Raw genomic sequence first — 12272 nt, 5'->3', positions numbered from 1 at the left:
AACTACCATTGAAGATCTTCCAATCAAACCAGCTTTATCTTCTCCATAATTTCGTTCTAAGCATCCAAAAGTGCAAGTCTCGCTTAGCCCATTTTACCCATTGACTTTTTTCCTTTATCCTCATTTCATTAAACACCCCGGTAGCCTCAAAATAATCCATTGAACTTTCTAAAGCTTTTTAATAATTTTTAAAAGTCTATACATATTAAAAGTTGTCATTCCTAATTTACCAGAGATCTATATCTATACTACTATAAAAAGGTGTCAATGTGAGTGTAGAATCTTTGTGCCTACAATACCCCAATTTTTGAACTAGTCCCTCTCTAATTACATGGACAGAAATGTAATTTAAACTGCTCTTACTCTTAATTCTCGTTAACATTCAACTAGAATATCATTATACCTCCATTTGAATTTAGTTACCATTCATTTTCCCTGAATTTCATTTTCTAGTGAGAACCGAAATTCAAGTGCTTCCCATGGATTGGATAATCGCAACCAATGACATTCGAGGCATTGGTAATGTTCTAACTTTGAAGAAGGCAACGTCAAGGAAAAGAAAAACAACAGAAACGTTTCTTTGGATCATTACCAAACACCACCATAATATCCCGGAAATGAGAACTCCGGACTCCTCTATCCTGAGAGACAGCCAAATGATCCATGCAGGAAGTCCAACGTAAAGAAGACGCAATACCAAGTATTGGTTAAGAAAACCAAATAGTTGCCCCGAGACAAACAGAAATAAATCGTTACAAATCTCACTAGCCACCCAGGGAAAAAAGAACGGAAATGGCAAGTATGAAACATCAATTCAAACTCACAATTCACCAATTTCAGCCAGCTGGTTGGGTTTTATTTTTAATTATTTGACCATCTTTCATATGGAGAGCCAGCAGCCTTGAGTCAACTCGAGAATCCGATGAAAAACAATGCAAAATAGTGATTTGAGTCATCTCAAGAATCAGATGAAGTTTCTGATGTCCAGCGACTTCACACCAACCATTTCTTCATCCTTGAATTCCTCCCTGGAATAGGACAAAAAATCAATGTCTCAAAAACAATAACATATACCAAGTTGTCCACAAATTACAATTGGTTCATTCAGTTGGTATAATTGGCCACCAGATTGAACATCAGTGCTGGTCTCATCCATTCAAGAAAAAAGGGGGTGAGAGAATCAGTCTCTTAATCATTCAAATTTGTTTCATGTGAGAGTTCACTTGAAACCACTTATAAGAGTGAAGTGGGTTGTGAATGCATCAGCAACATACCGTTTCTTCTGAGTTTCCATAGCTTCAAGCGCATCCTTCTTCAGCTCCTCTAACTGGGCTTTTGCAATTTTAAGTTCCAATTGTTCTTCATACTTTGGCAGATCTTCTCTCTTAATTCCAAGCCTAATATGCATTGACAAATAAGAGACGAGTAGTTAAAGCCATGCATTCTCTTCCATATCTAAGAAACTCGGGAAGTAACAACACCTGAGCTTGGGCTCAGATAGCCAAGCTCAGGCTTGGGTCTTTTTATTTCACATACATATATTAGGACCATTGAAGCCCATGTTAGTGCCCATTATTTAAGGCTTAATTTAATATGCATTAAAAGAAAAGAAAAATAGCAAAAAAAGTTGTAATTATATCTATTTTAAGCAATATCTACAGTATACACCATATACATTATAGTATCTAACCAAGCTAAGCTTTAACCAAGTTGAGACCACCCAAACTCAGCTTAAGTTTGTTTAGCCAAACTAGATCAAATTCAGGCTCTAGCTTGGCTCATTTACAGTCCTAATGTTTATGAAACCAGATTTTACAATAAATTGACAAAAATTTTCAAGATTAAAAGAAAAAGATGGAATAATAAAAGTTTATGACTTTTTAGCACCAAATCTCTTTTTTTTATCAATTAGCACCAAATCTCATTGCCAACTTTGAGCCAATTTCTCTCTTTGAATCAAATAAATTTTTGATGTTATATCCAAAGATCTCCCACCATTTTGGCCAATATTAAGTCTTGGAAGCCAATTTTGGCCAGAGAAAGAGAAAGAGAGAAAGGTGTTTCAAGGGGGGTATTTGCCTTCAAGTTGATACTCATAGATACTGTGAACAGTATTGCTAGTATTGATCTCTTATCATCAAGTATCAGATGATACTGCCTGACACCTAGTGATTTACCGACACTCATGTATATTGGGTCTATCCACAATATCCATGGAGGTACCTAATTACTAAGCTAAAAATCTTATACATTAGACAAAACAAACTGAAATAACAAGATTTCATGATATGGTCTGAATATAGGTAGTAGTCCAACTATGCCTTTCCATTTCCATTCAGGGACATAATCTCCTAATGGGTGCCTACATCCATGCATTGGTGTATCATTCGTGGCAATAGTAGTGAGATTGGAGACTTGGGAGTAAAATCAGGTATCTGCCTGCTAGAGTAGCGTGTACAATATGTGTGTACCATTTTTTTTATATGTTTGTGCCATATTATGACTTAACTTGAGGTATCTTCATGCTTTATCTTTTGCATTAGGAGAAAATTGGTTACTTGTTCTTATTCTCTTCTCTTATTAGTAAAGTAATGTCTATGACTCCGGACTCCCAATAAAAATAATAATACAATGACGACATCAGATTCACTTGTGAATCTGAAACCTTGGTCCCTAACAAGTTGGATTCCTTGAAGTTATTGCAACTTAAGTATTGAACCCATACTTTGCACCATCTCCAAACTGAGTTCTTCAAGTCATATCACATGAACAATCAAAAGATGTCAACAAGTAGGGAAAATTTCTGGAGTGAATCTTACTTCTTGTTGATCTTATCAAACTCTGCCATAAGAAGTGACATTCCCTTCTTGTCAGATCTCAGAAGTGGTTTCTTGATCTCTTTTTCAACTTTTTCCAATGCATCCATCATCATAGATTCCGCACCAAGGTCATCGGTGAGGCCTCTCCTGCAAAAGATATTTAAACAGTACATGAATTGAAGTAAATAAATTTTTCTCCCTTCTTGGAAAAAGGAGAGATGCCTATTACGTGAAGTAGAACCTCTTTTTTTTTATAAACTACATGAAGTAGAACCATTGAGGATGAAGTAATGAATTGGGTTACGTTGCAAGCCACATATATACTAGCTGCATGATCAAGTAATTCCTTTTTATTTTTGAAGACATACTCAAGTCACTCCTTCACCGCTAAAAGCAAATATCAATGAATCAATGATGAAGTGGATATTGACAAATTACCCACAACTTTTAAGTTTTAAATATAAGTTAAATAAAACATATTGAAGTCATAATGCAATCAGAAAGGCTTAAAGTTAAAAAAAGCCAACTCCAGTGAAGAAATTATCTGCTTAGAAAATGATTATGATAGTAAATTATAGTCTTAACAGACAGTTTTTCTGAATATCATCAACAAATCAGAAAGATAACCACATATAGAAGGGCGGGCTAGAGAGAGTAAAACAGCACATACTTGATCCTGATCTCCTTCAATGTCAGCAGATATGATCTAGCATCTGGAATACCTTGAGTTCGCGTTTGAATTGTGTACTGGATCCTTTGGGATTCTGAAAACAAGTCTGCCCTGCATGTTGGACAAGAAAATAAATGGAAATATATATTGGCATAATATTATTGTGATAAAAGAAATCATTAAAGCTTTCTTTTTCTTTTTGATGATTAAAAACATGTCAGCCTTCTAGTGCATCAACTATCAATGCTGTAATATAGTTGTCACAGGACATGAGAAAACACAACCAATCTAGACGATGACTTGTGGAATAACCAAACATTTTGCCGCTTACTATAATAAACTCAGTGTTCACCTTCCTTAAAATATTTATTTCAAAAAAAAAAGATTTCACATTATCTCAATTGTAAATACAACTAATCTGTGAGAATTGAAAATAACCCTAACTTCCAGAATTTTACTTGTTGAATCACAGGACAAAAAGTACATTGTAGACTAAAAGCAATCTATTGCTAATAGAATGAATATCTCCACCTAATAGAGTATCTTTCAACTAAGGAATTCAAAAATGCAGGTACTTGCTTGTGGAGAACAGCACTGACCAATATCATGGATAGAAAGTTTGCACCATAAAATGCCAACTACATTAAACAAGGATCTCAAGAAAGCATCTTTATAAAAGGAACCAAAGACAAACAGAAGTTCTCACTTTTCTCTCACAGTCTTCATGACCTTCGCATACTGAGCAACTGCAGCCGGATCATCTGGATCTATAGTGATTTTCTCCTTCCGAAGTACTCCCAGGGCTGTATCAAATTTCTTCTTAACCTCCAAAAAGATGTTTTTCAGCATCTCTTTTAGCCAAATACACGTGCAGTAGTCAGTGAAACATATCATAAAGAGGTTAACAAAAAAATCTATAATATTAGGCCAAAGATGCATTAAAGATAAATGCTGACAAGAAACTGCATCTGGTATATAATGAATTAATATCAATAGGCATCCATTTAATATAAATCCCAGGAATGTAGATTACTATATAGTACACACTAAACCAAACATACAACACCACCATCGACAATAAGGGCTTATTCATTTAAGACACCGGAGAAGTCAAGAAGATCAAACTCTAACTGCATCTTCTCAAATAACTGCTTCTTCCAATTTTAGTGGTCTGTGAAATGCAAATGGAGCTATTGCGTTTCATGTGGGCCTAGCCACAACCATCCACATTGGATAAATTACCAGATCTTATATCTTTATACTTATAGCATCTAGCCATCTATTTAACATTTATTGTATTATCAATTGTTTAACTCAAATGAAAATACGATGCAACATCACAATCTGAAACCCTTCTTCATTCAAATCTGGTGAATTATTATTTTTTATGAGTTATGCTTACTCTGGCTCTGTTGATCTTACAACTCAACTTCAAACCAAGTATGATAGTTGCTCTAAGGTTATCAAAGCTACTTTCTTGTATATATTCTGTTTTAATACTACCTATGTTAAAATCTCTTGATTCTAGAGCATCTCACTCTCACCATAGATATAATTTTGCACTTATTCCCTCTCTAGTTTCATCAATTAATACTATGTCATAAGAAAATGACATACATGATGGAGCCTATACAAACATTTTTATTTTAAACCTTGTTTAAAGGAATATTAAGATACAAGAGATAAATAAAGATGTAATCTCAATTTATAATAATATGCATATATAAGAAACAAGATCAAAAATAATATTAGAATAAATAAATAAATAAATTATCAAAAAATATATTAGAATAAATGAACATGTATAGATAGAGAGGGAGAGAGAGAGAGAGAGAAACAATTATTGAAGCTTTAGTGAATATCCAAATTTTGAGAAAACCATGTTTTGCTCGATTCAAACCAAAAAGCCAGAATTCCTATACAGTTAAAAATTTTCAGTCTAGGCATCTTAGAAAAGGAATAACAAAAGTTGAGCAAGAGAGACTATGAAATGTGCTATGGGTGTTGGGTCATGGGTGGATTCCTTATATTAGATTGATGTCAAAAGTGATCCATGCGAATGGTTTGAGGTTTAGTTGTTCAGCCAAAGCAAGACCCACATGTGAGAGCCCCTCACTGAATCTCAAAAACTTAAAATCAAAATCTTGAGATAATTAAAATAAGGAGAAAGACACAAATATCACTTACCATCTCCCTTAAGGGCTGGTGGTGCTGCTTCTTTAGCAAAGAAACGGACTGGAACAGCATTCTCTGGTTGTAGAATTATTTGACCAGCATACAACTGTAAAACCATAATAATCAGAAGAGACACAAACTAGGAAACCCACGGAAAAGGAAGAACAACTTCAAAAAACTAGTAAGATGGAAATTTCAACATCAAGAGCTTCAAACAGAAAGAGTGAAAAGAAACAGCAGCTTAGAAAAAGACACTACATACTGAATTTTAACAACTCAAAGTTTCATTTGGGGCTTAACTGTGCTTGGCAGTAGAATGACAGACCCAGACATGATTGTGGACATGTTCACTGGCTCTTAGCATAGATATGATATTGGAGTAAGTGGACATGAATTAAAACATCATACTAGTGAATCCTCACAATTAGACAAAATGTGCATCCCTAAAGGACTGTTTAGTAAACACCCAGTATAAGATAAGGCTTTGTTGAATCATGTAGTTGCATTTGAATTTCATGGATAAACACCCCATAAGATATCAGGAAGCACCTTTAATAAATTAACAAAGTCAGTTGCTTAATAACATAGATGAATTGACTAAACATGTTCAGGAGGAAGTTCCATGGTACATGTTGTTTGCAGATTACATTGTTTAGTTCATGAAACTAATGAAGGATTAAATGCAAAATAAAGCTTATAGATAGGCCTGTAAACAGTATCCAGAAATTCGATTCTGAATTCGAGATCCGACTTAAACAAATCGAATTTGGATATTCGAATCAAATAAGCAGTCAAATTCGAATTTAATTTTCATACGATTATTTAATCAGATCGAATTCGAATTTGACTTGATTCGATCCGATATATATCCAAACCGATTGTAATTACATATATTAATATATTATATAAATTTACATGCATAACCCCATTGTATCTATGTTTCTTTAATAGTTTAAGGGTATAAAGGTAAAACCACTTTACCCTACACACATTCCAACAAATCTTCTCTTCCATTCGAAAATCTGGTGCATCCTCCAACAAATCCCCTTCCCCAAAAAATCAGCGAACTCTCCAAGAAATCCCCTTTACAAATCTTCTCTCCCATTTGAAAATCTGGCACATCCTCCAACAAATCCCCTTCCCCAAAAAATCAGCAAACTCCCCAAGAAATCTCCTTTCCAATTTGAAAATCCAACTCTAAACCCAAGACCAAAAGTCCCTAACCCTCACGATTACCTTGTTTTGTACTTCTTTTCTGTGTATTCTTTGAAGAGCCAAAATGGCAACCGGAGTTGAGAAATCTTGCCGCTGCAACATTCCTTCACACAGTTTAGTGCTAATACCTTTGCATAGGCAAAATGGTGAACGAACAAGTTGGAGAAACCTCTGCTGCTGCAACATTCTTCACAAAGTTCAGTATTATTAGCAGCTTTTCAGCAAAGATCGATGTCCACATTGAAGTCGTTTTTGTCTAAGATACGGTTGTTGTCAACGACTTGGCATGGACAACGAGGAGCATTAGCGGCAAAGGTAGATCAACCGATCAACTAAGGTCAGATTCTGACTTGTTCTTTTTGCTTTCCCTTCTATAAATTTTCTAGTGTTTGTAGCTTTTTTATTTCTTCTTTTGCTTAATCTTTACTGTGGGAATGGTTGCCGAATTTAGGTTCAGATTTGTCAAAATTGTAGCTACCATATTTTGATTCTAAGTAATATTTTTGTGTTTTAATTCACAAACAAAAATAGGTAGCTTGTTTTTTGGGTTTGGAACAATGAGATTTTGCTTTAAGTGCTCATCTTTCATTTATCCCCAATTTCTTTATTTTTATTAGAATTTGAATTTTATGTTTTATGACAAACCTAAACAGTTGAACTCGAATTGGTTGAATATTCGATTATTCACTCGAATTCGAATTCAGTTACTGATTTTAAATATTCGACGAATATCTAATCGAATTCGAATCTTTGTTTATGCAATCGAATTCGAATATATCTTCATTCGCTTCGAATTCGAATATATCTTCATTCGCTTCGAATTCAATCCGTTTACACCCCTACTTATAGACAAATGCCTTAGAAACAATAGGTTTTAAAATAAGTAGGACTAAAGAGTATATAACATGTAAATTTAGTAATAATAGGAGTGTAAATCAAGATATACTTAAGATTGGAGACCAAGAGATAACTCAATGTGAACATTTCCAGTACCTTGGCTCAATAATTCATAACAAGGGAGAGATTGAGGAGGATATCACCCAAAGAATTAGAGCAGGATGGGAAAAATGGAGGGGTGCATCTGAACTTTCATGTGATAGTGGAATACCACTTAGGTGTTAGGTTAAAAGGAAAGTTCTATAAAACAGTTGTAAATCAAGCTATTTTGTGTGGAGTAGAGTGTTAAGCAGTCAAGAAACAACATGTCCAAAAAACAAATGTAGTAGGAACGTGAATGCTAAGATGGATGAGTGGAAAAAACTAGAAAGGATAGGATTAGGAATGAAGTTATGAGTAGGAACCTAGGAGTAGCTCCAAAAGGTGATAAAATGAGAGAGATTAGACTAAAATGCTTTGGGCACATGCATAGACCACCAACTGTGCCAGTTAGAAGAAGTGGTTTGTTATACATTAAAGGGGCTATAAGAGCTTGGGGTAAAACAAAAAGGGCATGGGTAGAAGTAATAAGAAATAATTTAAGCACTGATAATTTAATAGTGGATATGGATTTAAACAACATATTGGTGAAACAGGATTCATATAGTCGACCCCATTTAGTTGGGATAAGGCATGGATGATGGAAAGAATTGCTTCATAACATCATTGATCAATAAAAAAAAGTTTCTTAATAACAACTAATGAAGTAAAAATTTCAAAGTTTTTAGGAGATCTTCAAAGTGTTACATCCATACCACTTGGATTTGCATATAGGAAAGTGTTTTATACATGGAATACTTAGATGACTAAAATTATCTTGATCAATATTAATGAAAATAATATGTTTTACCAAACAAAAAATGACCAAATTTATTACCATAATCTTTTACAATTTGTTCTCTAGGTAGAAATTTGATACAGGTTAAAAACTTTAGAGGGACATGGGGAAGGCCAACGACATTGGTTGAAGTAATGGGAAAAGACCAAAAGACTTATTATCTAACAAAAGCCATAGACTTGGATAAAATAGATCAGAGGACTTAATGGTCTTGATTATTTTTCTCTTTTTGGTCATAGTGGTTGGTGGGTTGGGGTTGTGTTTGACATTTGTAGTATAATTATGGTTGGCATTATGGTTGGAGAGATGCAAAAGAATTCCTACTAAGAAGTCTTGAGAACAGTGGAAGAAAGATTTTATTATATGTTCATTGAAAAAAAAATTTCAAAATATTAAAATTATTAATTAAAAATATAAAGTTAAATTTTAAAATAAATGTTTTAAAAAACCTATTATCTCAAATTAAAATATATAGACAAAACATGTAAAACACATTTAAAATGAAAACTTAAAAATAAGCATAACATATAAAACGCATTCAAGCATGTAAACTCTTAATCTCTTTATTTTTTCCCAATTGCATTACTTCAAATAGCTAATATGATATTAAACATTATGCATTCCTAATTCTAAGAGCCACCTTTGTACCAAGAAGCCCCTTGAAGCAAGCCCAAACAAGTTCATATCAGGGTAGGGGTGCAAGTCGGGCGGGTTGGGCCGGGTTTATGGTCAGCGCAGGCCCGGCCCTAAAATTTGGGCTTAAGGCCCGAGACCGAGGTCAAGCCCGATTTTCCTAACCCGAGCCCAACCCACCCTATAATTTGATGCAGTCGGGTTGGGCTCGGGCCTGGGCCGGGTTCAGGTTGGTCAATGAACTCACTCTAAAATTATACATATATAAATGTATTTATGCAAATATATATATATATATATTTATGTATGTATGTAAATATGTATGCAAAATATCTATACAAATGTTATATATACAAATATGTATGTATATACATGTAAATATGTATGCAACATTTACATATATACACATATATGTATAAATGTATATAATTGGGTCAGGCCCGAGCCGGGTTCGAGCTACCTAAGGGCTAGGCCCGAGCCCTACTCAAAAAATAGAAAAGCCCGACTTCTTGGGCCTGAGCCCAACCCGTGTAAAACTCTGAGTTGGGCCGGTTCGGGCTCGGGCTGGGCCCGCCCAAGTTGCACCCCTCTATCAGGGTCTTAAATTCTTAATCCCTATAAAAAAGGTTTTATAAGTTTAAGTGTCTTTTAAAAGTATATTTTATAAGGATGAATGAATGAGAAACATTAACAAATATGGGCTGAAGCACAAAGCACACCTGGGCCGAAGCGCAAGGTGCACCAGGCGCATGCCTTTTCAAAGCACTGCGCTTGGTACCTAGGCGAGGTACATACCCTAAATACACCTCGCCTGTGTGCCCAGGCATGCCTTTCAAATCACTAAATGTAGGCACTCTTCAATTGACAAAACAAGTGGGCTTGTCAAAAAGTTGATAAAGAAAAGTAAGACCATCTTAACTAAAAATAATAGATAGAAAAGATGCATGCAAAGCCAATACGACCTTCAGACTAAAATGTTGTCCAGGCCAAAAATAAAAAATTAAGTACCAACCAATATCACAATGGTTGAATGCAAGGAAAGAGATCTTGGATCCTTAAACCTAGATAGGGAGAAAGGCTTTTGGCAATCATAATATTTTCTTCAAGAGTCCAACTAAGAGTCATCAGATGCACCAGTAAACTACTTCCAAGGTGTAGAACTGTAGACAGCCATGTCTAGATCTCGAACATGATCTCATTGCTAACTTAATTTAGATTTAAGTTAGTTCAGCAATTCTTGCTTTTCACTGACCTATCAAAAGAATTTTTGGTTTTCACTGTAATTTCAAGCTGATTCTATAAAAACCTTATAGGAGGTTTGTTGAATGGTAAAAAAGTTTCATGGGTTTTATCCATCTTTGACCAGAAACCCTTTGGACGCAACAATTAAGACTTTCCTTGATGTACATATCTAAAATAAATTGATACAGTGGAACAAGGTTAAAGTGCAGATACCATACCATGGATCCATATATCATAAATAAAGAGTGGGCATAAAAAACTTTGATATTATCAAGGTAATTCCAATGGGGTGGTAATTGAAATGATATTTTAAAATGGCAAAGGATATCAGCATTAATCGAATGGAATTGATCCTGATGATTCAAATAGAAAAGGGGATTGAATGAACATAGAGAAATGGCAATCTTGGAAGGGAATCAGGGATTAAAAGAGCACGACAGCTGAACATCAGAAAACTGGTGGTGGAAGGTGACTCGAGCCTGGTTATTAGGTGGCTGCAGAAGGAAGACTTCAGTTTGTGGAAATACTTAAATGAGAAAAAGAAAATTAAACATCTGACTCAAAACATGGAAGATCAGTTTCAGTGGACTAAAAGGTGTGCCAATTCCTTGGCAGACTCTTTGGCGAAGCAAGGGGTGGGAAGAGCTATTCTTTTCTGGGAAGCTTTGTAATATGAAGTAAACTTTTAGGGAGGGTTAAGAGATTTTACCCCTCCCTCCTGTTGTATCCTCCTTTTTAATCTCTTTATTAATAAAAGTTTCTGTTATCTATCAAAAAAATGAACATATAGATATGAGCCAAACAACAAAGGGAATCACCAAAAAATAAGGAACTTGAATCCATATCAAGTTCTTAGCAAATACAATACTTTGCACTCTGCAGATAACCAATAGAACGTCATCAAGTGAACCAAAATAATGGTCAGGTGTACTGATCAAAAATAAATAAATAAATGGTCAGGTGTTAAATTAAAGACGGGTCATTGCTTGGTGCAATGGTAAAATTTCGTGCTGACAAGCATAAAATGGAGGTTCGATTAGGAATGATTCGAACTTGTTTGGGGTTGCTTCGAGGGGCCTGGTACAAAGGCGGCTCTTAGAATCAGGAATGCATAATGTTTAACATCATATTACCAGAAGGCTGAATCTAGACTGGAACTTCACAACAAATTTTAATCAATAAATAAACAAATTCGTAGCACCATTTGTCAACGAAGCTGATCATCAGTTTCCAAAAAACGTAGTCCAAAATCTGTTGCATAATTTCATACTTTCATTTACGAGATCAGAAAAGAGGACATAACTTAGTTATCCAGAATGGATCTCAAACTCTAATTTTAAATTTCTCCTCGGATGAGCTCTCAAACTACGCTTAGAATATCCCAAATAAAATCATAAGAACAAGCGGAAAGGAAGGAAGAAAGAATGGAGAATCTGTCTGTGTAGATAGAAGAGGATACCTGTCTAGATCTCGATAAGATACGAGAAGCGAGCGCCATGACCGGAGCTTCTCTCCGTCGATCTTCTGCTAGGTTTGGTGTCCAACGGGTTCCTGAGTCCTGTTTTGGTGGAATGTCTTTCACCCAAAGGCGTGCTTCCGCCCTAAAGAGTGTAGACACAACCAACCGATGTCGAGGAAACGAACCGGAGCCCTATCGCCTTTTGTCCTCTTGACGGTTCGATGGCTCGACCATCCGGTCAATTGGTTCAAATCGCAATTTCATAAATAAATCTAATTGGAAATT

At 35.1% G+C, this 12272-nt stretch overlaps 1 protein-coding gene across 1 annotated transcript; it reads right to left on the bottom strand.

The window, feature by feature from the left end:
* Positions 1-553: 553 nt before the first annotated feature.
* On the bottom strand, positions 554-12155 carry LOC104603256 (putative ATP synthase 24 kDa subunit, mitochondrial). Its single transcript, XM_010267248.3, has 7 exons — positions 11988-12155; positions 5677-5770; positions 4196-4340; positions 3490-3600; positions 2820-2966; positions 1275-1397; positions 554-1028 (listed from the first exon to the last, which is right to left on the bottom strand). The coding sequence occupies exons 1-7, from the start codon at positions 12024-12026 to the stop codon at positions 965-967; spliced, it is 723 nt and encodes a 240-aa protein (XP_010265550.1). The 5' UTR covers positions 12027-12155; the 3' UTR covers positions 554-964.
* Positions 12156-12272: the final 117 nt, after the last annotated feature.

Source organism: Nelumbo nucifera, chromosome 2, assembly GCF_055504915.1.
Source record: "Nelumbo nucifera cultivar China Antique chromosome 2, China Antique-T2T, whole genome shotgun sequence".
In the NCBI taxonomy this organism is placed as follows: Eukaryota; Viridiplantae; Streptophyta; class Magnoliopsida; order Proteales; family Nelumbonaceae; genus Nelumbo; species Nelumbo nucifera.
This window is presented reverse-complemented; position numbering and strand designations above follow the sequence as displayed.

Coding starts and splice junctions, on each gene's coding strand:
- LOC104603256 (XM_010267248.3), bottom strand. CDS start 12,026: ATGGCGCTCGCTTCTCGTATCTTATCGAGATCTAGACAG. Junction 3,601..4,195: donor ATGAAGACTGTGAGAGAAAA/GTGAGAACTTCT, acceptor TCCAACATGCAG/GGCAGACTTGTTTTCAGAAT. Junction 2,967..3,489: donor TTGAAGGAGATCAGGATCAA/GTATGTGCTGTT, acceptor TATCTTTTGCAG/GAGAGGCCTCACCGATGACC.